The sequence below is a fragment of the Anguilla rostrata genome, chromosome 3 (genome assembly GCF_018555375.3).
Source record: "Anguilla rostrata isolate EN2019 chromosome 3, ASM1855537v3, whole genome shotgun sequence".
Taxonomy (NCBI): Eukaryota; Metazoa; Chordata; class Actinopteri; order Anguilliformes; family Anguillidae; genus Anguilla; species Anguilla rostrata.
The window spans coordinates 9,756,276-9,783,775 of record NC_057935.1 but is presented as its reverse complement, the minus strand read 5'-3'; the positions used below and the strand labels follow the sequence as shown (position 1 = coordinate 9,783,775).

The window sequence follows — 27,500 nt, the reverse complement described above, 5'->3', positions numbered from 1 at the left end:
AGGACCCAATGACCTACGTCACAAGCCACACACTCCCTCCCTTTGTGTGCGCTGTGTGTGTGTGTGTGTGTGTCTGTGTATGTGTGTGTGTCTGTGTGCGTGTGCGTATGTGTCTGTGTAAGTGTGTGTGTGCGTGTGTGTATGTGAGTCCGTTCGTGTGTGTGTCTGTGTGCGCGTGTGTCTGTGTATATATGTGTGTGTCTGTGTGCGTGTGTGTGTGTGTGTGTCTCCTTCCCTCTCCCTCATTGGCTTCATAATAATTTGGCCCAAACCCAGGCGAGCCGCGCGTCTCAAGGTGAGCGGGAGAGCAGGAGACGCGTCGCTGTCTGAGCACGAGCGCGCTCTGAGGGGGGGTCAGCGGAGGGGGGGTCACTGTCTAAAGGCAGGAGACAAGGTCACCCGGCTGAGGGAGCGTTAGACGCTCACCGCGCCTGACCGCGGCAACCACGGCAACCGCTGTCCTCCAGCACAGAGCCGAGGCCTTCGCCCGTCTGCTTAAACCCCCCCCCCCCCCCGCCATCCCGCCGCCATCCCGCCACCCCGCCCCCCCCACCCCAGGGCCGACTGCCACAGCCTTCACCACCATGACAAACGCCGGCCTCTACCGCCACGATGAAGGCCCTCTCAGAGTCTTACTCACCCCACTCCTCCCCATCTAAACGCATACTGAGCGCACTGTACCCGGGTCAGTTAGAGAGAGGGCTGAGCCGTACAGCAGCGCAGCTCTGGGCCCTGGCCGGCTGATCTCAGGTCAGGTGTCTGTGACGGCCCCTCTCTCTGGGGAGGGAGCTGCTCCGTTACTCTCTCTATCTCGCTCTCTTTATCGCTCTCTCTCTCACTCTCTCTCTCCTCTCTCTCTCTCCCTCTCTCTTCCCTCCCTCTCTCTCTCTCCCTCCCTCCCCCCCCCCCTCTCTCTGGCGGATGATACGCAGGTCCGTTGAGCGTGTCAGCGGTGCTGAAATTACAGGTTGCCGTGGGGACGTGTCCCGTCACTCAGAGCGAGAATGGAAAGTGCGACCGAGCTCTAAAAAAGGAAAGCGCCGGAAAGAGTCTGCTGCCATGTATAACTCTCTCTCTGCCTCAAACTCCCATCAGCCCCGTCTGCAGCCACCGCGTCTAACTCTCTCTCTGCCTCAAACTCCCATCAGCCCCGTCTGCAGCCACCGCGTCTAACTCTCTCTCTGCCTCAAACTCCCATCAGCCCCATCTGCAGCCTCAGCTCAAACCCCTCTCTGCCTCAAACTCCCATCTGCCCCGTCTGCAGCCTCAGCTCAAACCCCTCTCTGCCTCAAACTCCCATCTGCCCCGTCTGCAGCCCGGTCTAACCCTCTCTGCCTCAAACTCCCATCAGCCCCGTCTGCAGCCTCAGCTCAAACCCCTCTCTGCCTCAAACTCCCATCTGCCCCGCCTGCAGCCACCGCGTCTAACTCTCTCTGCCTCAAACTCCCATCTGCCCCGTCTGCAGCCTCAGCTCAAACCCCTCTCTGCCTCAGACTCCCATCTGCCCCGTCTGCAGCCTCAGCTCAAATCCCTCTCTGCCTCAGACTCCCATCTGCCCCGTCTGCAGCCTCAGCTCAAACCCCTCTCTGCCTCAGACTCCCATCTGCCCCGTCTGCAGCCACCGTGTCTAACCGCTCTCTCTGCCTCAAACTCCCATCAGCCCCGTCTGCAGCCTCAGCTCAAACCCCTCTCTGCCTCAAACTCCCATCTGCCCCGTCTGCAGCCTCAGCTCAAACCCCTCTCTGCCTCAAACTCCCATCTGCCCCATCTGCAGCCTCAGCTCAAACCCCTCTCTGCCTCAGACTCCCATCTGCCCCGTCTGCAGCCTCAGCTCAAACCCCTCTCTGCCTCAGACTCCCATCTGCCCCGTCTGCAGCGTCTGCTTGCTGAGGACACGCCCACAGCCCCTTCTGAGACGTTTCCCCAATGTATCAGTGAACCCCGCTGCACCCCCTGCTCCATCCTGCTCGTTTTTTAATCTCATGTCTGTTAAGTGTCTGTACTTTTATGGCTGTGGTGTAAAATGTGGTCTGTGTTGTTTTAACCTTTGCATACCTGCCTGCAAAGCAAATTTCCCTCCGGGGACAATAAAAGAATTGATTGATTGACTTCATCCACTGATCCTGGTGTGTGTGTGTGTGTGTGCGTGAGCATGTGTGTGTCTGTGTGTGTATGCGTGAGCATGTGTGCGGTGTTGTGTTGCGCTGTGTGTTAGCGTGCATGTGTGCGGTGTGTCTGTGTGTGGTGGGTTGTATGCGTGAGCATGTGTGTGCTGCGTGTGTGTGTCTGTGTGTGTGCGCGTGTGTGTGTGCGTGAGCATGTGTGTGCGTGTGTGTGTGTGTGTGTGTGTGTGCGCCTGTGTGCGCGTGTGTGTGTCTGTGTGTGTGTGTGTGTGCGTGTGTGTGTGTGTGTGTGTGTGTGTGCCTGAGAGAAATGCGAGACACGCTGGACAGCACAGTCTCATTAAAGGGGAAAGACATTCTGCCACACTGGAGAGCTCTGCAGCCTCAGGAGCTGCTGGCTTCTCCATCCGGCTTTCTCCCTTCCAGGAGATGGAGGGAGAAGGAGGGAACAAGGGACAGATGGACGGAGGTAGAGAGAGCCACATACCTCTTATATGTGGAGGGGGGAGGAAGGAAGAGAGCTGTGGAGAGGGAAAGAAATGAGAGCATGAGAGAACAAGAGAGAAAGAGACAGGAAAAGAAAGTAAGTCAATGAGAGAGCAAGAGAGGCAGAGATAGAGAGAACAAGAGATAGAGAGAACAAGAAAGAGACAGACAGCCAAAGAGAGCAAATGAGTGAGAGAGCAAGGGGGGAGAGAGAAAGAGGCAGAATAAAAAAGAGAATGGGAAAGAGACAGACAGTAAAAGTGAGCAAATGAGTGAGAGAGCAAGGGGGAAACAGAGAGAGAGAGAGAGATAGCCAGAGAGACAGCGCGGTTCTAGAACATTCTCGGAGTTCTGATTAGCTCCATCAGAGAGCTCTGGTCTGGCGGTAAAAGGGCGGAGGGGAGAAAGGGCTGCGGAGCTCTCCACGCAATCAGTTTCCAAAAATAAACACTCCCATTAGGACCGGGTCTAATGTTCCAGTGTCCTCCAGCCCCGCGCGCTGTATGATAGAGAAATAATGGGGTCCACTCAGCCAGCGAGACCACACCAAATTGGACAAACAACCCGCCGAAATGCGACGCCCAGAATCCCGTACAAACAAACTGTAAGCAGAGAGGACCAGCCCCTCTCCGGCAACTTCAGATTATTATTCACAAAAAGGACACGACGTCGCACAAAAACGCCTGAAACACAAGCGCGGAGGACAAGAACCCTGCGCCTCTCTCTCGCTCGCTGCCCCTCCCTGCTGAAAGTAACTACCCGTTCAGTGTAATAAAAATGAGCATTTTTTACAGTCAGATGTGCTTGCCACTAATTATCTCCAGCAAAGCGCTGGACCCTGCGATCCGGGTGGAATAAGTTCTAATTATGTTGTGTAACACAGTTTTCCAGGCAGGTCCAGCTCTTCATCCAACTAAATTACTGCCTTTCCCCCCCCCCCCCCAAAAAAAAAACCAAAGTTGTGAATTCTACTTCTATTTAGTTTCAGTGTGGAAGTTCTAATGGTACCCTGTACCTAACCCAATACCTCCCAATACACACCCATCATTAGATCTCCAGGTGTCTCCTTCCATCTCTGATTGGCTAAGTACTTCCTGACTGCGACTAGAATGGTCATAAATACGCTGCTGCAAACCACTGCTTTGCTCATTATCCACCTGTACAGATGGCCGATTGTGGAGTTTTTTTCACGCTTTGCAGCGCCTAATAAAAAACAGTCAGGGAAAGTAGTTTCACCTACACAGCTTGTTCTCCTTTTTGGTGCGGTAAAGTTCTCAGGGCTCTACACACAGGATTTTAACAATGGGGGGGCCCATAATCTTGTTAACTCAGAACAAGCTTATTACACAGACACGGACCCTCGGAAATCGTCGGCTTGATGCACAAGCCAGCTTTGGCTACGCTCGGCTACACCCAGCAATTACAGTCACCCAGATTAGCAAGTCAACTTTGATACAAAGAAGCCAAGTCCCAAAATAAACTTCTCAACCCTTAGCGGAACACACACTGGCACGCACACACACACACACAGATAGAATATCTCCACAATGTTCCCCAGTGATACGGCGACAGATTGTGACCAAGAACAGGTTCAGCGACGACGGCTTTGCTGTACGCTGCAGTCGGTAGCTTTTGAACGCTCCCTAAAAGGAAAGGATGGGAAAGTTACCGCGCTTCAGCGAGCGGGGCAACAGGTGGCGCGCCTGAGCGGCGTTAAAAGCAGACGGGGGCCAGCGGGAGCCTCCTCCGGGCGGGACGATGTCGGGGAGCCGATGGCTCGGCGGGTCCTTGGGCTGCCCTTGACTGCGGCTGCGGGCTCGCCGGGCAGACCTTCAGAAACAACGCCGCGCTCGAGGAGGAGGAGGGAGAGACGGGCACATCTTAGTCACGGCCATGATTAATTATTCTTTTGTGAGATTAAAGCGGCTCTCTTGTGGGGCCTCTGCCAAATCCCCGAATCCCCGAGGAGGAGGCGGCTGTGAAGCCGGAGCCCCGATCGTCCCTGGCAGGAGAACAATGGAGGGGGACTCAAAATGAGAGCGCAGAGGCGCTGCTGATCCCAGTCCGAGCCGCGGCGCTCAGAGACATCCACATCGGGCCCATCTGATTGGTCAGTCAGCAGTCACGTGACTGCGCCGTCCACCGAGGTCAGGCTGTCTCCAGACAACCCTAATAAACCCCTGACCTCCGCCGCCCCCCTTCGGCACAGTCTGCTCGGACGCAGGTTCACGGTCTGCTCGGTCACAGGTTCACGGTCTGCTTGGACACAGGTTCACGGTCTGCTCGGACACAGGTTCACGGTCTGCTCGGACGCAGGTTCACGGTCTGCTCGGACGCAGGTACACGGTCTGCTCGGTCGCAGGTTCACGGTCTGCTCGGACGCAGGTTCACGGTCTGCTCGGACGCAGGTTCACGGTCTGCTCGGACACAGGTTCACGGTCTGCTCGGACACAGGTTCACGGTCTGCTCGGACACAGGTTCACGGTCTGCTCGGACACAGGTTCACGGTCTGCTCGGACACAGGTTCACGGTCTGCTCGGACACAGGTTCACGGTCTGCTCGGACACAGGTTCACGGTCTGCTCGGACACAGGTTCACGGTCTGCTCGGACACAGGTTCACGGTCTGCTCGGACACAGGTTCACGGTCAGCTCGGACACAGGTTCACGGTCTGCTCGACACAGGTTCACGGTCTCCTCGGACACAGGTTCACGGTCTGCTCGGACAAGGTTCACGGTCTGCTCGGTCACAGGTTCACGGTCTGCTCGGACACAGGTTCACGGTCTGCTCGGACGCAGGTTCACGGTCTGCTCGGACGCAGGTTCACGGTCTGCTCGGACGCAGGTTCACGGTCTGCGTTTGAGAATCCGGACCGGCTGCGAGCTTTTGGACCGGCTGCATCCTCAGCCGTGTACAAACGGGCAAGCGGGCGGAACCAGACACCGCGGTCAGACAAGCGAAAGAAAGTTCTCCGTCTCCACCCTTCCCCTTCCCTCCTTCACACTGTTTACATTTTTTGGTGTTATTGAATCCTTGCCTCTTGAAAGCAGGACTGCGGTTTAACTAGAGGACACTTCCAGGGCTGATGGGCAGTAAAGCAACGGGCAGCACACGCAGGTATGGCACTCGCTCTCAGCACCGTCCTGAACGGGACCGTGACTGTGCCAAGGCCAACCGTGGCTGGCAGCCCAGCAGGGTGGCACACGGCTGGGCACTACGCTGCACAGAGAGGGAGGGGCTCGGCTGGAAGGGTATCCAATGGATGAAAATACTCCACATGTAAGAATTTACCCCCCCCCCCGCCCATTGACCAGGTGCATAAAATCTACTGTCATTAGGGTTGGGCAATATGGCTGGGAAATTGTATCATAATTTTTTCCAGATGACAGGGAGGTAAATGATACGTATCACAAAATTTTATGTTAATACGGTTAATAAAGTTAATTAAAAAACCATGGTAGCATGATTAATGAACAAAGGCTTTTGCTAGTTTTCTCGCTAGCTCGTGCTTGCTTGAATAAGTACCTCATTTTTCCCTAATAAAGAAACGTACAGTAAGGGTCCGTGAGGTCAAAGGTGAGGGCACATGCTCTGTTATTTTAATGACTTCAATTAAATAACAGTGGTGCGCTTACTTTATTCATTACTACCGTGAAACCATGGTAACAGTGGACCCTTTCATGAAGGGGCAGCTGACTTAACTCGCTGCAGGCATTCCAATGTCAATATATTTATAAACAGTCGTGTTCTTGTAGCCAGAGCCTGTGAGGTGAGAGGTCGCAGAAAGGTCAGATGTGACCGTGGAGGGAGACGGACTGTGGCGTGCCGTTAGACTGGCACCAGCTGACAGGCTGGTGGCGGGGGCGAGGGGGCGGGGGGGGGGGGGGGGCGGCAGGAAATGGGCCAGCTCTCGCCTTGTGGCGCAGGCTATAAAAGTGTAATTTGCTCCACTTTGCAGGAAACCAAATTCAGTTTGCCGCCGTTACAATCTGTTAACATTCAAACGGGGCGATCGGCACCAGGCATCAAATTAACCGCCCAGATCTGGTCCTAATGACTTTGTGGAGGGTGGGGGGGTGGGGGGGGCGGAGAGCGTGATTTGATTTGGCTGTAATGGACTGTGGTGAAGTGGGGGGGGGAAATCTCAGAAGAACCCGAACGGGCTCTGTGCTCCTTGGAAGCACATTAGAGCAGTCTGAGCCCTTTTCTGTCTTCTCCTTCCAGCTGCTCCGTTTCAAACGGCCCAAAGTTCACTCCCTCCCTTCTCCATCTGGACCGGAAAGGGGGCTGGCGAGGCCCGGGGTGTCGGCAGCGGCCCCAAGAATATCTCCCGACGTTCCAAATGGAGCCGCTAGCGAATCAGAGCGCTCCGAGTCGCTCTGTTCGCCGCCACTAATTAGCCTAGCTTCCTTTTCTGTGCGCGACGCAATTAGCCGCAGCCAAAGACGGAACAGTCACGGGTTCTCAATGACACGGGTTTCGGGGCGTCCGTTTTCCAGAAGCGCCGCCGCCGCACGCCGTCGGCCCGACCAGCACGCACGGCGCGTGGACACGCTTCCCTCTCGAGCCCCCCGGTGACAATCTGTCATTTTGTTAGCGCGCGCCGCCGCCGCAGCGCAGCGACACGGACGGCTCTCTCCATCAGATTCCCATTAACCGCCGAGACGGAGCGCGGCGCTCGACGGCTTCCGACCGGCGCGGCTCCGGCCCGCCCGCGCCGGCGGCTGCCGTCAGAAGCGGCGTGGTGCGGACGCGGCAAATCCATAATCGCGTCCTTTTTTTCTTTTCTTTTTTTTTCTTAAAGCGCGCTCGGAGGTGGAACATCATTCTGGTCACACGCAGCCCGTCTGTCAGGAATAAATTGCTGGGCGCGGCGGAGGTCTGGCGAACACGTGTCCCGCTGGCGGCGGCCCGGCGCGGGCTCCATTATTCATGCGCCCCGGCGCTCGCGGAAACGGACGCGCGCGGAAAACCAGCCGGCCGCGCTGATTAGACTCAGCCGAGACGTCCGGGGGCGAACGTGACGCGGACGCTGATGCCGAACGCGGCGGCTCGGCCGGACGGAGGGAAGGCCGCGCGTCTTAAAGCATTCATGTTCCCGGGCTCTCTGACCTTCCTCCGCGTTCGGAAGCACGTTCTCATAAGATATTTAGCGGGGACGCGAGGGGAACGACGCGTCTGAAAAAGCCAGGACGTGTCAGGGTCGAGCGCGCTCTCGAACCGTGCGCCGGCTGATCGGCTGATCTGTGGGTGAGAGGGGGAGAGAGAGGCGCGCCGACGCGAAGGCTCAAACCCCCCCCGCCTCTACGCCGAAGGGAAGTAAGCCCCTGGGGTACACTGCAGCTAGGCCAGCAGAGGAGCTGGACAGGAGGAACACGGCAGCGACGTGCCCAGCGTGCGCTAACGTTCTGATCTGGAGCGCGCACGTGCTTACTGCACCCCCACAGACCTGGCAACCAGGGAGCGGAGAGGCAGCCAGCGGCAGCCACGTCCAGAGAGGAGAGGAGAGGAGAGGAGAGGAAGGGAAAGGGGGGTGATAATGAGAAAGAGAAAGCAGGGGAGATGGAGCAAGAAAAACAAGGGGAGAGAGCAAGAGAAAGGGGGGAAAAAACTACTCAACAGAGGGGAAAGGAAAAATAAATGGAAAGATAAGGGAGAGGAAGAAGAGATGAAGAAAGAGGGTACGGAAAGAGAAAAAGACGAGAAAGATGGACGGAGGAGGCGTGGGAGCGAGAGAGAAAAAAGAAGAGAAGCAAGGAAGGGACTTGGAGAAAGGGGACAGTGGAGCACCCGCAGTGCATGATGGGACGGCGGCCGGCGGCTGCGATTGGTCGGCTCGATTTCAGTGCAGTCAGGGAGGATCAGCGTTTGGGGGGGGGGGGGGATCGCTGGCAGACTCATCTGACCTCGTTAAGATTTACACGCAGGCCAAACAGCACCCGTGCGGAGGAACAGGGGTACTGGAGCGTCTGTCAACACACAGGCATCACATCCAAGCCCACAGCTCCTGAAGGCCCTCTCCTCCCAAAACACCTCAAACACAGCCTGTCTGCCGCAAATAAGACACTCCCAGTCCTACGCCTATCCAGCACATACACGGCCAGGCTGTCCGATATCTAGGATTTAGATTACAGCCTTTGAGAGAGAGAGACAATACAAGTGGGTAGGGCAACCTTGTTCATGGTCCAAACAATATTAAACTGTTAGCAGTCGCATGGATAATACTTTGCCCAAAGGCAGAAATTACACTACTGGCTGGACTTAATTATTTCCTACAATCTGAGAGCATCCTGCTTCAGAACAGAGGTGTAATGGAAGGTTGTTGAGAAATGTGAGAACAAACTATGTTGTTGTCTACTGTGGTAATCAGTTCTGTTTTCTGTTGTATGCCTAGTTCATCCACCACCTTCTGAATCTCTAATTTCCTTGACTAACCATACATGTAGTGTTATCCCATAGCTAATCAACTACACAGGTGGAAATGCCAGCCCTGCACATACCTGAGGGTGCTTGAGGATGGCCGTGAGTTCTCAGTAAGACCAGCACAAGTGTCAAAGCAAGGCTTCCCAACTCACACACACACACACACACACGTACTCACACACACACACACACACACACACACACACACACACACACACAACAGCTGAGACCCGGTCGACCGAAGAGCCAGACCCAGCCAGACCCAGCGTAACGAGGCCAGGGCGCATCGGACCGCCACAATGTTATATTCATTACGACTAAATATGCAAAAGCACAGCAACAGCAACACATACACTATACTGTCCCAGCGAGTCCATGAAAACACAAAGGCGCATTGTGAGAATTAATGAGGGTATTAAGTTTGTTTGCTATCTGTAAAAATGCCCGAGGAGAAGAAGCTTGCAGCTGAATGTATTGATTTTATGGGAAGCAGAGTGTGTACTCCCTTCCCATAGGAAAGAGAAACATGTACCTCTGCGCTTCCAAAACCACTAAAAGCCTGAGCAGCGGCTCAATAAATCTTTAATTACACATTAATGAAAACAATACCACCCCTCCTCGCGCTGGCGCACGCACGCCGGTCCACAGAGTAGCCTTTCGGCGTCTCTGCTCGGCTCTGTGCCGAGAAGGCAATCACAAGCCTCTTATCTGCTTTAACTGCGCTTCTCCCCTCCGTTTGCATGCACACCCGCATGAAGGCACGCACGCATGCATGCATGCACATGCAAACGCTCATACAAACACACACACGCAGGCACACACACAGGCACACGCGCACACGTTACAGAAACAGGGAAGTGCTAAAATGGGAGAGCAAAGTAATGGTGAAAGTACTGTACTGCGTGGTGCTGGAGTTAAGCACAGAAATACAGAAATTGGGTGAAGTACAGTAACAGTTCTCCTGATGCTGAGGGAAGGAGCAGTAATACAGCAGCACTGTAACAAGGCTCCATTTTCACAGGGAAGTGGCATAATGGGGAGCTTCTATTATAACAGTGAAGTACTTTACTGTAGGAACACAGAGATGGGGTTCTATAGTACAGGAAAGTGCCTTAATGGGGGAAAACAGTAAGAGTAACGGGTTTGTATTGGAGCAGAAAGGTGGTGTAGCAGGGCTGTGTTGTAGCAGAAAGGTGGTGTAGCAGGGCTGTGTTGCAGCAGAAAGGTGGTGTAATGGATAGTATTGCAGCAGAAAGGTGATGTAATGGGATAGTAATGCAGCAGAAGGGTGTTGTAATGGAATCGTATTGTAGCAGAAAGATGGTGTAGCAGGGCTTTATTGCAGCGGAAAGGTGGTGTAGCAGGGCTTTATTGTAGCAGAAAGGTGACGTAGAAGGGCTTTATTGTAGCAGAAAGGTGACGTAGCAGGGCTGTGTTGCAGCAGAAAGGTGATGTAGCAGGGCTGTATTGTAGCAGAAAGGTGGTGTAGCAGGGCTTTATTGCAGCAGAAAGGTGATGTAATGGGATAGTATTGCAGCAGAAGGGTGGTGTAGCAGGGCTTTATTGCAGCAGAAAGGTGACGTAGCAGGGCTTTATTGCAGCAGAAAGGTGGTGTAGCAGGGCTGTATTGCAGCAGAAGGGTGGTGTAATGGGATCGTATTGTAGCAGAAAGGTGGTGTAGCAGGGCTGTATTGTAGCAGAAAGGTGGTGTAGCAGGGCTGTATTGCAGCAGAAAGGTGGTGTAACGTGGGTGCTGCATTGCCTGTACTGCACTCCTGCTCTTACAGACCGCAGGCCTGCATGGCCATGGGCACTGAGAGGCCCGGTGCCGAAAAGCTCATCCCCAGTACTGAAGACCAAAGCGCTCTTTTCTTCCCCCCCCCACACTAATCTCCATATTTTATGAGTGTTTTGAAGTTGAGGATGAATCAAACGCTTCTTTTTACAGCCATACTCTCCAGGCGGCTTTGTTCCTATTATCTGAGGACTTTTTCTTTCTTTCTTTTTTCTTTCTTTTTTTTATCCGAGTAGCCCGCTAACAGGAGTCTTCTCGGTCCCTCTCTCTAATTACCCTCGCTGGTGTGGCGGCCTACTTTTTTCTTCCACCTCCAGACAGAACTCTTGTTTTCACAGATTCAAAGACTATTATTGTGAGGCTGTTTCCTGGAACGGACTATAATAATGTATCTGTGAGCTGTGAGCGCACGTGCATGCATGTGTGTGTGTGCACGTGTGTGTGTTTGTGTGTGTCTGTAACTTCGCGGGACATGCTATGGGTTTGTGCGTATATGTGCATGTTAAAAAGGTGTGCGGGGGTCGTTTCAAACACCAAACTTATTTCTACATCCTGCTTTGACCTGAGAAGAGTCTGTCCATATGAGGCTAGGGATGGTGCTATTTGAGGAGACACACTGGTACAGGTACATCCATGCATAGCGCACACACGTCCACCCACCGTCCCACCCCTGTAACACATATAGATGCACAAGCACACACACACACGCGCACACACACACACACACTCCTGTAAAACGCACACATACCGCACCAAGCCAGACCAACCACCCACCACCCCTCACTCATCTTAATCGATCCTGACGAGCTCCCTCTAATTAGACTATGAGGCCGCTGTCACACGTACCTGCAGTATGGCAGCCCACCTACACTAACGGATCCAGAGAGCAGCGACTCTGCGTGCGCCGTTACAGTCAGAGAGAGAGAGGGAGAGAGAGAGCGAGAGAGAGGGAGAGAGAGAGAACGAGAGAGGGGGTAGAGAGAGAGAGGGAGAGAGAGAGAGAGAGAGAGGGAGAGGAGAGAGAGTGTGAGAGAGAGAGAGAGAGAGTTGAGGAGAGAGAGAGAGGAGAGAGTAGAGGGAGAGAGAGTTAGAGGGAGAGGGAGAGAGTGAGTTAGAGGGAGAGAGAGAGAGAGTTAGAGAGTTAGAGGGAGAGAGAGGGAGATAGAGCTAGAGAAAGAGGGAGAAACAGAGAGAGAGAGAGAGAGAGAGAGAGGGAGAGAGAGTCAGAGAGAGCGAGACTGACAAGCCGCTCGGCTGTCACTCCACTCCGCAGACGAGTGTCACAGCCCTCAGCCCGTAACGAGCTGACAGGATGACAAGCCCGCCTCCCCCCGCCGCCCACGCCAGCGCCCAAACGTTCTGGGGCGTCTGAGGCGCGGCGCGAGCCCCGCTCAGCCCCTCGTCCGAACCCGCAGGTACGGACCGCACCTCAGCGCTTCACACTCGAGCGGCCCGTCACTCAGAGCGAGGGAGAGAGCGCCGGCACCCCTCCCCCCCCGTACGAAAACGCTCAGCGGGCGCGGGGAGACGGGACGGAGGGGCGACAGTGCTAACAACGCCGCCGGCGGGACACGCTTCCTGTCAGAGCGACGCCCCGGACGCCGCCGGCCGATCTTCGCCCGACCCATCAGGCCCGCGCGGCCGCACTGCTCCCTTCTGATCCCAAATTAGCGGCACGCACACGCACCCCTAAACCTGCAGAGCGACTGCTATGGGACACACACCTCTCACCTACACGCTTCTCCCCCTCCTGTGGGACATGTTCCTGTGGCAAACTGCAAACACGCCATTTGTAAACTGCAAGTCTAATATTATTATTAATTATTATTATTAATAACAATAATGATAATAATGATAATAATAATGATAATAATAATAATTAAATGTTTGTGAAAATAATGACTGTACTTCGGGAAGGCGAATCATTCCAGTCATGCCAATAAGGCCAGCTAAAGAAGAGGAAAATCGAAGTAAAGAAAAGAAAAAGGGAAAGAGAAAGGAGAGAGAAAGCGAGAGACAGAGCGAGAGCGGGTCTGGTACATGTGTGTGCAGCTGCCTGAGGGCTGTTTTTAATGAGGCGCGCTGCAGCTCCCCGCCGCGCCGCCGCTCCAGACGGGCTTGGCTTAAATATGAAAGGTGCGAGGGCGTGTCGTTCGCGGGCCGGGCTGCCCAAACAGCCGCAAACGAGCACCATCAGAGGGGCCGGCGCGCGCCCGGCTGCATCGTTAACGCCGCCGCGGAAACCGGGCCCGCGGCACCGGACCCGTCACCGCGCCCAATCGCGGCGCCCCCCCCCCCCCTCCGATCCCGAAACGCGGAGCTGCTCGCCGTCGCTCGTTCGTACCCGGGTCGCGTTTGTTTCGGGCCGGGTTGCCGCGGGCGACCGGCGGCGAGGAAGCGGCAGTGAAAGCGAACGGTTGGGCGCGGCTCGTCCTCCGGGCCGAAAGCCAGCAGGAAACAGAGCGGGAAACAGAGCGGGAAACAGAGCGGGAAACAGAGCGGGAAACAGAGCCGTTTCCGCCGCGGCCCGACCCGGCTAGCGGGGGCAGGGGAGAGAACAGCCCAGACTGATGGAGGGAGAGGGGGAAAGAGAAAAAGAGAGAGAAATGGTGAGTGGCAGGGTGAGAGTGAGAGAGACAGGGACAGGGACAACACATCTATTCATACTAAAATAAGCATACATATATATGTATGTACATATATATATATATATAGGAAAAACCTCAATATTATTTGAAAGTGAAAAGGTGGAATACTGCTCATAATGTTTCATATATATGACTGACAATAAGCAACCGACTTGGCAGAGATGAAATAAAATAATAATAATAAAGGGCTTTGTGTGAAATCAAAAATGGAAGCGTAAATATAAGATGGTGAGAAGGTGAAATATAAGGTGAAGTGTGAGGTCTGTTCAGGCGGCGATAATTTGCAAATGGCAGCAGTACAGACCGAAACACAGACGGAGCGCGCAGAGTTCACGCTAAAGGCACAGGAGCGAGAGAGGGAGAGAGGGAGAGAGGGAGAAAGGGAGAGAGGGAACAGGCAGCACACACACCGGCCGCTCCGGACAGGAAGCGTGCTACTAACGCAGCCGAGAGACGGAAACATCCCGGCGTGTAAACCTTTCACATTCGCTGCCATTTTGAATGATTTATCAGCCCCTTCCCCTCAGAGGTCTGAAAGCTCTCTCCCCCGCTCGGAATCTCGCGCACGCATCGCGGCTCTGCCGGGGAAAGCTCTCAGGACGGAAAAAAACAAAAAAAAAGAAACGGGAGAAGATAAAATAAAAATTTCACGTAATGTCACGGCGGGAAAAAAAAAAACACGGTCAGTATCCCGGTGTTTTGGCGGCTTGAAGGCTGTCCGTCAGAGAGGCTGACAGCCGGGGACATGAAAGCCCAGCCAAGGTGACTTTACAGGTGATTTAAAGAGAATTCAGGAGAAGGAATAAAGCAACCGGAGAGCTTTGAAGACCAGATGAAGAGAGAGAGAGAGCGAGAGAGAGTGTGAGAGAGAGAGGGAGAAAGGCGAAGAGAGAGAGAGCAGGGAACAGAAAGAACGGAAGAGAGAGGAGGGAAAGAGAGAGAGATGTGGATAGACAGTAAAGGGTGAGCGGGAGTGGAAAGAGAAGAGGTTGAGGAGGGGGGGATAAGAGCGGGAGAGAAGGAAAGAGAACGAGAGAGAAAAAGACAGAGAGAGCGAGGGAGAGTTAAGGACGAGGGCAGACGGCGGAGGAGAGCAAGTGAGGGAAGCTAATGAAAGAAAAAAGAGTTTCGGGGTAAGCGGAGAAGTAATACTCCCCCCTTTCAAAAGAGTGACTCCAAATCTGAAACGAGCTTTTAATGAGGAAGACGGCCAATCCCAACAGCGGCAGCGGCAAATTACATTCAGCGGAGCAAGCGCTGATAAGATTAGAGTTAAATTCCTAATTAATCCCCGCAAAGTAGATCAGGGCACAAAGCGGATCTTGACAAGATCATAACTCCGGCCCGGCCCTGCCGGACGGCCCGCGGCAAGCTAACGAGGCTCACGCCCCCGGCGGAAATCACACCGCCACTCCGATAAGGGCCCGGGGAGAGCGCCTCCCCTCCTCGCCGGGGAACCGGAGGCACGCGGCCGCACGAGGCACGAGGAGGCGTCGGCATGGAGACCGACGAATTAATGAAAGCCTCCTGAGGCAGCGGCCAACGCCGCCGCCACCACCACCACCACAGGGCGAGAGGAACGCCTGGCCACTGCAGAGCAGAGCAGAGCTAGGCTACGATTAGCGCCCAAGAGGAGCTCCGCTATGGTGAATAGTGAATGGACTGCATTTATGTAGCGCTTTCATCCAAAGCGCTTTACAACTGATGCCTCGCATTCGCCAGAGCAGTTAGGGGTTAGGTGTCTTGCTCAGGGACACTTTGACACGCCCAGGGAGGGGGATCGAACCGGCAACCCTCCGACTGCCAGACAAGCGCTCTTACCTCCTGAGCTATGTTGCGTGTAGTAAAACACAGACGCAGAGCAGGCCCGTTCTGGTACCAGCTGTACGAAAGGAAGCAGGTTCGAGCGAGGGATTCTTTACTGATGATGGAGGGCAAGAAATGAATGAAGTGAGAAGGAGAACGAGGGGAGGGGAAGACAGGCAAACGGGTCGTCGTGAAAGTGAAGGAGCTCGCGGGCGCCGCGTTCCCCGCCCAGCGGGGGGGCTGACATTTCGGGGGGACGCCTGACGTCGCTCGGCGGGGCGGACGAGGGCGGAGGGACACGGCGGGGAGACGGCGAGGCGATCTCATTAAGGGCCCAAATCGGGGACGTGAGGAAACGTCCCGCCGGGCGCCGGCACCTCGGGGCCCTCCCAAAATTCCCCCGACTCCACTGGGGCCGGAGAATAATCCGGTACGCCCATGAGGGGTCCTTTCACGGGACGCGAATACGCACGCAAACCCCCGCAACTGTTTCTGTGGCGCAGGTCGTCTCGGTGACGTGCCCTATCAGAACGCCGGTAGGACACGGGATCCGAGCGGCTAAGGCACACGCCGTTTTGGGAAATGGCGCTTGAACGCGAAGTTCCCCCGACGCGGGCGGCGTTTACACAGCTGATGAATTATTGGTCGGTTAAAAGCTCTTTATGCTAAACGTGCTAAAGACCCGCGCGGCTGAAACGAGACGCGCTCCGTGAGGAGTTAGAGAGAGAGAGAGAGAGAGGAGGGAGAGAGAGAGAGCAAGAGAGAGAGAGAGGCCTTTCTGGAGCTCACGGAGAGTCCAGACGTGCGCCCGCGGACGAGTGGCTCAGCGAGCCGCGACGCCCGGAGAGCCCGAGCCAATCACGGCCCCCGGCCCCGCCCGGCTGTCCAATCGCGGTTCTTCCGGCTGAGGGAGCAGCCCCCTCCCCCGGAGGATAAGCGAAAGAGACAGGCACACAAGTTAACTTGCTTTATCTATTCTTTATCTGGTATTCTATCATCTTACCGCTTGTCTCCCTGCTTTAAGTGGCATGCAGTATTAATGCTGCCGTCTCCGCGGAAGGGGATTCACACAGGCAGCCGGGGGGGGGGGGGGGGGGGTGGGGGGCTTTTACAGTAATCTACTGGCTGCGGTGGCGTGGGGGTGGGGGGGGATGATGGGATACGGCTCTCGGTTCTGACGAGGCGGAGGCTAGGAGCAGCGCGGCGTCCGGGGGATTCAGTGCTAAAACGCGCCGCTTCCCTCTGAAAGCATCAGCGGCCGAATCTGACACGAACACAAACAGAACCCTCCACCTCCCTCTCTCTCCCCCGCCCCCGCCCGTTTAAAAGCTGGAAATGGACGTCTCCCCCCCTGTGCTCTCCCATCAGCCCACTCATCGCGGCTGTCACAGCGCATTTGGGCTGGGGGGGGAGTGGCGTGGCTCCAAATCCACGGCAACAGCGGGACATGGTCATCTGTCACACCGCCGCTCGTCAAACAAGGCCAGGACGCGCCGTCCAGCCCCACAGCACAGGTACGACCTCCCCGCCACCAAATCACACGCGTTCCCCATGCTAACCCTCTTGGGGTTCAAAACACAATCTCGGGGGGGATGTGGTGTTGTTAGAAGTTAGGATCACTGTTTGGGTTAAGAACACAGCTCTATGGTCCTGCTTGGGTTAAGAACATAGCTCTATGGTGCTGTTGAGGTTATGATCACAGTTGTGCGGTCCTGTTTGGGTTAAGAACATAGCTCTATGGTCCTGTTGGGGTTAAGAACATAGCTCTATGGTCCTGTTGGGGTCAGGAGGACAGTACTGTGGTCAGATTGGGGTTAGGAAGACAGTTCTACGGTCCAGTTGGGCTACGAGGGCAGTCCAGTGGCCCTGCTCCAATTCAATTTGGTCAACCGAGCAAATGAAAGAAAATTCAAATTCATGACCTGCAAAACACCTTCACAGTTTTTCAGCTCATGAGCTGAATTTAGGCTCATTACCTGAACCGAATGAAATGAAACGGAACTTCTGTCCTGGAATGACCATCTACCAATAAAGGGAATGTCACCTGACTCTGGCTCTATTAAGACCTTGGGTGAAATCTCTGATTGCTTTCTGAGGAAAGGAGCCACAGAGAAACCAGACGCCTCTGTTTAAACTCTGAATGGAGAAAGGACGGGGGTGCAGATTGTGGGTGTGGGTGGGGGGGGGGGCAGAGCACGCATCATTGAGGAGGGATCCACAGTTAACTTTCAAACATAAAATGCAGAGGTGAGGTTGGGGTGGAGTGGAGTGGGGGAGGGAGGGGAGAGATGAAGGGGGGGGGGGGCTACTCTTTCCTTCCGCACTCGCGCGGATTAGTCTTTTTTACTAGAGGCAGTCGTGTATTTTTAATTCAAAAAGCCAGTTTAAAAATTCAGAGCCCGGGGATGAAGGAGGGGAGGGGGGGAGAGAGTGAACATACCTGCAAATGGACAAAATGAATGTCTTTCGGGACTCTGTAGAGCTCTAATCTGGGAGCGGACCCCGGCCCTGATTAGGGGGAGAGCGAGGGAGCGGGCGGGCGAGCATTTCCATATTCATCTGGCCACTAATTGCGCACCTGCTCGGGGAGAAATGAAAGCGCCCGGGGGGGGGGGGGCGTCTGGGGACCGCGCGGGGCGCTGGAGAGCGCCTCTAATAAAGGTTAATGGAGCGGGGGCCGGGCCCCCCCCCGCCCGCCCGCCCGCCATCGCGTTCCGCCGCTGCCGCTGCCGCCGCCTCGGTGCGGGCAAACCGCGCCCGCTCGCAAATTAAGGTCAGCGGCTGCACCGGCCGTTAATTGCAGCCTTCGCCGTCTCGTCTGTCCGTGCGTCCGTCTGTCCGTCCGCTCAGACGGCTTACAGAGAAGGACACCACGCTGATGTCTGTTCTGCTCTTAAAGCCCCTTGGCACAGATTGGCACTTGAAACCGAAAACAGACGAGCCATTCTGACCCAGTTACGCCCATGCCATGCCAGTCCCACACAGCGCTGAGGCGTGCTCAGAGCTAACGCTCTCTGCTCAGCGTTCAGGCTGCAGAGCAGGTTTCACAGTAAACAAAGAATCCCCTACTATTACTATATTAGCCTATTTTGTATTTATGGTTATTCAGAAATACTTCATGATCAATATATCCATTTGTTATAGAAAACTACTGGTCATTATGGTGGCAATTTTACACCTAATTGATCATCAGTTCAAAACGCAGGGCACAGTTCAATCCACCATTATAAAATCATTCAGAAGGTACAAAAACTATCCCACAACAACAGCCTAACATCCGTTCATCACCTCAAATCCCATAATAAACACCCCGCAACACAATAACCACACTCCCCTTAACAACAGCCTCACATACCCTAAAAAAAAACGTGTATCCAAACACCCCAGTCAACCCCAATATTATCTCATGTTAATCGAGTCTTTTTTTCTTTCTCCGATCGGTACAGAATTAATTGTGCGAGCATCCAGCTTTATGAAACGCCTTGCATATTGAGGCGATAAGCACAGGGTGTTACTGCCGCTATCTTGTCATCTCCGTCTTTGAAGATACTTTTTGTGTGATCTGTACCATCAAAGTACAAACTGGAAAATAAGCCTGTTACAAGTTAACCCTTGGGGATGATGGGAAGGAAAAAAAAATGGAATAAAATAACTAGCTGCTGATGAGGGTGCAATACGGGGGTAATAAGTTCGTTTTTTATCTGTCTCTGCCCCCTCCTGATTAAAATGCAACTTCTAAACATAGGCACGTGGGTATGGATTATAACCTCCCCCACTCCCCCCTCCGTGAAAAAAATTATCTCCGGTCGAGGGGAACTTGGAGCAGATTAACACAAAAAAGCAGGGAGCGTTGAGAGAAGAAGAGGAAACGGGGTGGAAATGAAAAGAAGAGGGGCTGTGGAGGTAGCCAGAGTGGGTCGTGTCTTTCTTTCGAGAAAAAAAAAACAAAAAAACAGGGGGAACGGCACTGAAAATGCGGCAGCGCGTTTGACGGCGAAACCGCTGTTTACTTAGCATTCATAAACGGTTTACCAATCCCCATTAAAGAAAAAAATAAAAAATCTCTTTTCACTTAATCGGAATCCGCATTTAAATGGTAATGGGGTTCTTGTGACGCCGCAGCCGGTTCGGAGAGGGATGTTTCAAACGTTAATCTTTCGAGAATAAAGCGGAGATTAGCACGCGCGCATTATGTATCCAGAAGCTACTGTATGGCACACACTTCATTTGCATGCGAAATAGAAAAAAGGGGACGAGACAAAAGCAGGGATCGTGCGGGTATATAATCCTCGCCGTTCTCCGGAGCCAGGCGCACAGATGCGGGGGGAAAGCCGAAGTCTTTAAAAGGTGATAAAAGCGGGGAACATTGGAAGGGCGATGTGCCGCGGTTTATCACAAAAATGCGCGTGCGGCTGTTACAACTCAGCGTGTCCAAATTCGGTCCGAAATAAACTTCTCACACAAGTTTCTGATGGCCTTCTCCCGAACTTTGCTTCTGTCGCGCTGATGGAGATTTATATAGCAGAAATTATGCAACGGGGATGAGTCAGTGCGCTCAAGGAGGCTGTCTAAGTCCCGCCAGAGCTGCAGGTCCTGACGGGCCCCGAGCATATGGAGGCAGAGGCAGGTGCTGCAGCGCCTGTTAGCCGGGCGCTGACCGCGTGAACCGCATGCGTAAACACCGGGCGAACGCGGGGAAGCAGAGGACATGTTTTATTAACGGCTTCGGCTGCGACATCGCGGTGGCCTTAACGCAAATGCGAAAACTCTGTAACGCTCAGTCTCCTGGAAGGCAATCGCCTTTTTATTTAAATTAGTGCTGAATTCCGCGCAAACATCATGGATGGGGGGAGGGGAGGGCAGGGGGGGCGTCCTCCCCGTCAGTCACTCAAAGGAACGGAAGAGATTGACTTTCAAAACAAAACCGCACTGCTAGGTTTGCCATTGAAATGCATCTCTGAGTTCTGAGCCTGACGCGTGTGAGCAATGACATTGGAGCGTGTCGCGCGCCCTCTACCCTCATGCGCACATCACACCACATCCCCTACGCCTTACTGACTGTCACGACTGCCCCGCCATGCGCGCACTGGACCGCGCGCTCCACGAACTGCACGAGGGGCCATCATTAGCCACGCCCACAGCGCGCGGCTCAGAGTGACCTCATTACTGGACCGGGAGCCTCCCCGTCAGCCTGCCCGTGTCCGTGCTCGGGAGCGCCCCCTTCCTCCTCTCATCGCGCCCGGCCTCTCAGCTTATTAACGAAGCGCTTAAAACCACGCCGCTAATGTCACGCCAGTCACCACGGCTACGTTAGAAACGGGCCGTCGCTCTCGCTCGCGCTCTTTCACCGAACGCCGTTTTCACAAGCGGATTTTCGAAGTCGTCTCCGGGGAGTGTGGGGAGCCGCGGGGCGCTACAGACGCCCACGTGCGCGCTCGCTTTACCGTGGCAGCAGACGCACCGCAAACACTTCCCACACTCAGATAAACAAATGTTTAGAGGAAGAAATACCAACTGCTTCCACACCACTATTCCATCGGGAATGAGAAAAAAAAAATCAACGTTGGCTTATTTTTTTAAGATGGATAAAATCGCTTTTTTTGAATCATCAGAGCTGACAATGTTGAGATTTTCTTGCTTTCTATTCCCCGAAAAGTACTCAGATGTGACCTGTCATCCAGTTTCACAGTTTTACCATGTGCAGACAGTTTCATCCTTTCATCTTCAACTTCCCAGCTAAACTTCCATCTTAGTACACACTGCACCAACCCAACACACCCAGTAACATCACAGTGCACACTGCACCAACCCAACACACCCAGTAACATCACAGTGCACACTGCACCAACCCAACACACCCAGTAACATCACAGTGCACACTGCACCAACCCAACACACCCAGTAACATCACAGTGCACACTGCACCAACCCAACACACCCAGTAACATCACAGTGCACACTGCACCAACCCAACACACCCAGTAACATCACAGTGCACACTGCACCAACCCAACACACCCAGTAACATCACAGTACACACTGCACCAACCCAACACACCCAGTAACATCACAGTGCACACTGCACCAACCCAACACACCCAGTAACATCACAGTGCACACTGCACCAACCCAACACACCCAGTAACATCACAGTACACACTGCACCAACCCAACACACCCAGTAACATCACAGTGCACACTGCACCAACCCAACACACCCAGTAACATCACAGTGCACACTGCACCAACCCAACACACCCAGTAACATCACAGTACACACTGCATTAGCCCAACACACACTGTGTCATCGTAGCACACACTGCATTAGCCCAACACACACTGTGTCATCGTAGCACACACTGCACTAGCCCAACACACACTGTGTCATCGTAGCACACACAGCATTAGCCCAACACACACTGTGTCATCGTAGCACACACTGCACTAGCCCAACACACACTGTGTCATCGTAGCACACACTGCATTAGCCGAACACACACTGTGTCATCGTAGCACACACTGCACTAGCCCAACACACACTGTGTCATCGTAGCACACACAGCATTAGCCCAACACACACTGTGTCATCGTAGCACACACTGCACTAGCCCAACACACACTGTGTCATCGTAGCACACACTGCACTAGCCCAACACACACTGTGTCATCGTAGCACACACTGCATTAGCCCAACACACACTGTGTCATCGTAGCACACACAGCATTAGCCCAACACACACTGTGTCATCGTAGCACACACTGCACTAGCCACACACACACTGTGTCATCGTAGCACACACAGCATTAGCCCAACACACACTGTGTCATCGTAGCACACACAGCATTAGCCCAACACACACTGTGTCATCGTAGCACACACAGCATTAGCCCCACACACACTGTGTCATCGTAGCACACACTGCACTAGCCCCACACACACTGTGTCATCGTAGCACACACAGCATTAGCCCAACACACACTGTGTCATCGTAGCACACACAGCATTAGCCCCACACACACTGTGTCATCGTAGCACACACTGTGTCATCGTAGCACACACTGCACTAGCCCAACACACACTGTGTCATCGTAGCACACACTGCACTAGCCCAACACACACTGTGTCATCGTAGCACACACTGCATTAGCTCAACACACACTGTGTCATCGTAGCACACACAGCATTAGCCCCACACACACTGTGTCATCGTAGCACACACTGCATTAGCCCAACACACACTGTGTCATCGTAGCACACACAGCATTAGCCCCACACACACTGTGTCATCGTAGCACACACTGCACTAGCCCAACACACACTGTGTCATCGTAGCACACACAGCATTAGCCCAACACACACTGTGTCATCGTAGCACACACTGCATTAGCTCAACACACACTGTGTCATCGTAGCACACACAGCATTAGCCCCACACACACTGTGTCATCGTAGCACACACAGCATTAGCCCAACACACACTGTGTCATCGTAGCACACACTGCATTAGCCGAACACACACTGTGTCATCGTAGCACACACTGCATTAGCCCAACACACACTGTGTCATCGTAGCACACACTGCATTAGCCCCACACACACTGTGTCATCGTAGCACACACTGCATTAGCCCCACACACACTGTGTCATCGTAGCACACACTGCATTAGCCCCACACACACTGTGTCATCGTAGCACACACTGCATTAGCCCCACACACACTGTGTCATCGTAGCACACACTGCATTAGCCCAACACACACTGTGTCATCGTAGCACACACTGCACTAGCCCAACACACACTGTGTCATCGTAGCACACACTGCATTAGCCCAACACACACTGTGTCATCGTAGCACACACAGCATTAGCCCAACACACACTGTGTCATCGTAGCACACACTGCATTAGCCCAACACACACTGTGTCATCGTAGCACACACAGCATTAGCCCAACACACACTGTGTCATCGTAGCACACACTGCATTAGCCCCACACACACTGTGTCATCGTAGCACACACAGCATTAGCCCAACACACACTGTGTCATCGTAGCACACACTGCATTAGCCCCACACACACTGTGTCATCGTAGCACACACTGCATTAGCCCCACACACACAGCATTAGCACACGTGTTTGGGCCGGTGTTGGCAGGACGTTGAGCTGCAGATCAGACTCTGGTGTTTCGGCACGGTCTCCACAGCCCAGTGAAGTGGCCCCCGGGCCACGTAAGGCTCAACAGTGCCCCCCGCCCCGCCCACACGCCCGGACACTTCCAGGGAGAGGAGGCGTTCCTCCAGGTCAGAGAGGGAGGGGTGAGTAGGGACGGAGGGAAGGAGATGAGAGAGGAGAGATTGTGGGAGAGGAGCAGGCTCGCTTTCTCACTGCCACTGCAGAGTCATCCCAAATGAAAAGGCAGGGAAGGAGAGCAGAGAGGGTTGTAAGAGGAGCGATGGGTCGGCCGTCGGGGGGGGGTCACTGCGGTTCGCCCCAGCAGGCTCCCGCCACGCCCGCGTCACCGCGTTTGATCCGACGGGTCGTTAAGCACTCATTAACGATCCGGCGCCCGGCGCCCCCTCCAGGACTGATGGAGCAGGTCGCCCGGTGCGTCGGGGGCAGGAGAGGAGCCGGGCTGCCAGATGGCACCGCGTCGCCATAGCGATGTGCGTGCAGGGAAGGGGGGGCGTGGGGGGGTGGGGCACAGACATAAGCGCATTCCAATGAGGGGAGGAGGGGGGCACTTTCAAAACTTCACAACAAAAAAAAAAAAAGCTCCCTGTGCTCCTCAGGTCTGTCTCAGACTTCAGCTGAACCACAGCTGCACATCACACAGCCCGAGCATGAGACAGAGGATGGAGGGGTGGAGAGAGAGATGGAGGGGTGGAGAGAGAGAAGGAGTGGTGGAGAGAGAGACTGAAGTGGGGAGAGAGGCTCATTCTGGAAGAGCGGCTAGCTCCACCCCCCCCCCTCCACTGAGTCAGAAGCCACCTGGGGGAGGGGCCTCAAGTCTTGATTGCTAAATTAGAATAATTATCCATTATGCCAGGATTAAATGCACTGCTATTTCAGTGCCAGCAGTGATCCGCCCACTACCCCCCTCCCCCCCTCTCCCACGCTCAGTGACGAGCTACAGAACCATTAGAGAACCGGCAGAGTTAGCCCTGCTACAGAACCAGTACAGAACCGGCAGAGTTAGCCCTGCTACAGAACCGGCAGAGTTAGCCCTGCTACAGAACCGGTACAGTACCGGCAGAGTTAGCCCTGCTACAGAACCGGCAGAGTTAGCCCTGCTACAGAACCGGTACAGAACCGGCAGAGTTGCCCTGCTACAGAACCAGTACAGAACCGGCAGAGTTAGCCCTGCTACAGAACCAGTACAGAACCGGCAGAGTTAGCCCTGCTACAGAACCAGTACAGTACCGGCAGAGTTAGCCCTGCTACAGAACCGGTACAGAACCGGCAGAGTTAGCCCTGCTACAGAACCAGTACAGTACCGGCAGAGTTAGCCCTGCTACAGAACCAGTACAGAACCGGCAGAGTTAGCCCTGCTACAGAACCGGTACAGAACCGGCAGAGTTAGCCCTGCTACAGAACCAGTAGCAGATAGCCGCAGATGCGACGCAGAGTCGGCAGCAGTAGACGCAGAGTTAGCCTGCTAAGAACCGTACAGAACTGGCGATACCCTCACGAACCGCAGACGCAAGTGCCTCTACAGACGCAGAGTTACCTGCTACAGAACCAGTACATAGCAGAGTTAGCTGTACAGAACCGTACAGAACCGGCAGAGAGCCTGCTACAGAACGTACAGAACCGCAGAGTTAGCCTGTACAGACAGTACAGAACGCAGAGTTAGCCTGCGCAGAACCAGTACAGAACGAGAGTAGCCTGCTACAGAACCGCAGAGTTAGCCTGCTACAGAACGACAGTCCGGCAGAGTTAGCCGCTACAGAACGCAGAGTTAGCTCTACAGAACCGGTACAGAACCGGCAGAGTCGTGTCTGTGCAGTGCAGATAAAGCCAGTGGGCCGCACAGAACGGCCAGCTGCCCTCCTGCCCTCCTCTGGGGCAGGTCCTGAGGGGTACGGGGGTGATTATTCGCGTGGCCTGCACACAGAGCACCAGGGAGGGGAGCGCCGTCCCGATCGAGCGAGTTACTGAGGGGGGGGAGGTGGGACGGATTCAGCTGCAGGCCCGCAACGTCAGCAGGATGGGGGGGTCACTGCAAAAGGGGAGGGGGGGGGGGGGGGGGGGCTAAAGGTTGCCCGCAGCCCATGGGACGAGTCCGCAGTCTGCTTACAAATCTGCCGCCGTGGAGACGGACTCAGACCGGCCCCTCCCCCGCCGGAGCGCGCTGCGAGCGGACGGCGCTGACGGAAGGTTCTGGAAAGGGCGCGCCGCACTCAGACTCAGACGCAGTGAAAGGTTAGCCTGCGTCCGACGGGACGGCAGACAGCAGATAAATAAACACGCCACGGCTCGGAGCGGAGCTGGCAGCGCTGACGTTCCGGATGTTTCTCTCCGAAATATTTCGGTGAGCGAAAGGGCCGGCGTCTGCGCCCCAAACGCAGCCTTCGCGACGCGCCGCCCCGCCCGCACAGAGCACCCCGAAAAACAACTCCTTAATCATTCTGAGAGCCGCAGAGTACGGACAGCCTTTCACTCCAGTGCTCTCTCTCTCTCCCACAGCTGGGCGTATGCACACGCACACACACACTCACACACACTCACTCACACACACGCACGCACACACACACTCACTCACTCACACACACGCACGCACACAGACACTCACGCGCACGCACACACACACACACTGACGCATACACACACACTGACATGCACACACGCACGCGCACACACACACATGCACGCACACAGACACTCACTCACGCACACACACTCACACACACGCACACACACACGCACTCACACACACGCACGCACACACACACTCACTCACACTCACACACACGCACGCACACACACACTCACACAGACACACACGCGCACGCACACGCGCACACACACACTGACGTGCACACACACACTATTCCCTTTGAAATGATCTCTCGTTGAGAGGGAAAGCAAAGCGCGGTGTCTCTGGTGTCTGCCGGGTTAATGAATAATGTAAGACTGTGATGTGAGCTGAAAGCAGGTGGGTGACTTCCTGAGGGCGGAGTGACTGCTGCTGCCCTTGGCAGGCTGGGCATGAGAGGGAGGGAGGGAGGGAGGGAGAGAGAGAGAATTAAAGAGAAAGCAAGTCAGAGATGATGAATGAGGAAGCGAGACAGAAATAGACAAAAAGAGAATTAGAGAGGAGAGAGAGAGAGAAAGTGAGAGATAAAGAGAGTGATGAAGAGTGAGAGTGAGGGAAGAGAGTGAGAGAGAGTGAATGAGAGAGAGAGAAAGGGTGAGAGAAAGTGAGAGATAAAGAGTGATGAAGAGTGAGAGTGAGGAAAGAGAGTGAGAGAGACTGAATGAGAGAGAGAGAGAGGGTGAGAGATAGAGAGGTCTGAATGTAAACGACAGGAACAAGTGTCTGCAGACAGATGCTGGTAGCCTCTGGGGGGGGGGGGGGGTGCTGTAATGGCTGCTGTAGCCTCTACAGGCAGGAGGTTGATGTCAACAGACCTGCACACCCTGCGAGTTACCTTGAGAGAAGGGCAACACACACACACACACACACACACGCGCGCCTACGTGCATGCCTTCTGAAATTAGCAGCCAGGCAAAGATCCAGACGTAAACGGTCATGCAGTCAGCCACACACCGATGACATCACGTCGCAATAACAGCCTGACACATGAGGACACTGCAGGAGTAAATAACGGGTCAGTTTCCCCCAGGCTCCGCAGCGCCTCCTACAGAGCCTGCGTCACACTGCGCCTCCCTGTTTCTGGCACCTCCTACAGGACACACCTGAGAGCGCGCCTCCCTGTGTCCGGCACCTCCTACAGGACACGCCTGAGAGCGCGCCTCCCTGTGTCCAGCACCTCCTACAGGACACACCTGAGAGCTCACCTCCCTGTTTCCAGCACCTCCTACAGGACACACCTGAGCGCGCCTCCCTGTGTCCAGCACCTCCTACAGGACACACCTGAGAGCTCACCTCCCTGTTTCCAGCACCTCCTACAGGACACACCTAAGAGCGCGCCTCCCTGTGTCCGGCACCTCCGACAGGACACACCTGAGAGCGCGCCTCCCTGTGTCCGGCACCTC

At 54.6% G+C, this 27,500-nt stretch overlaps 1 protein-coding gene across 1 annotated transcript in view; it reads right to left on the bottom strand.

Annotated features, from left to right (window-relative positions):
- Positions 1-27,500, bottom strand: part of LOC135249706 (protein diaphanous homolog 1-like) — a 100,904-nt gene that overhangs the window by 12,232 nt on the left and 61,172 nt on the right. Inside the window, exons 19-20 of the mRNA XM_064325224.1 lie at positions 5,231-5,369; positions 4,279-4,439 (exon numbers count right to left, since the gene is read on the bottom strand). Coding sequence (XP_064181294.1) covers positions 4,279-4,439; positions 5,231-5,369 — 300 coding nt within the window. The remainder of the gene's footprint in view (positions 1-4,278; positions 4,440-5,230; positions 5,370-27,500) is intronic.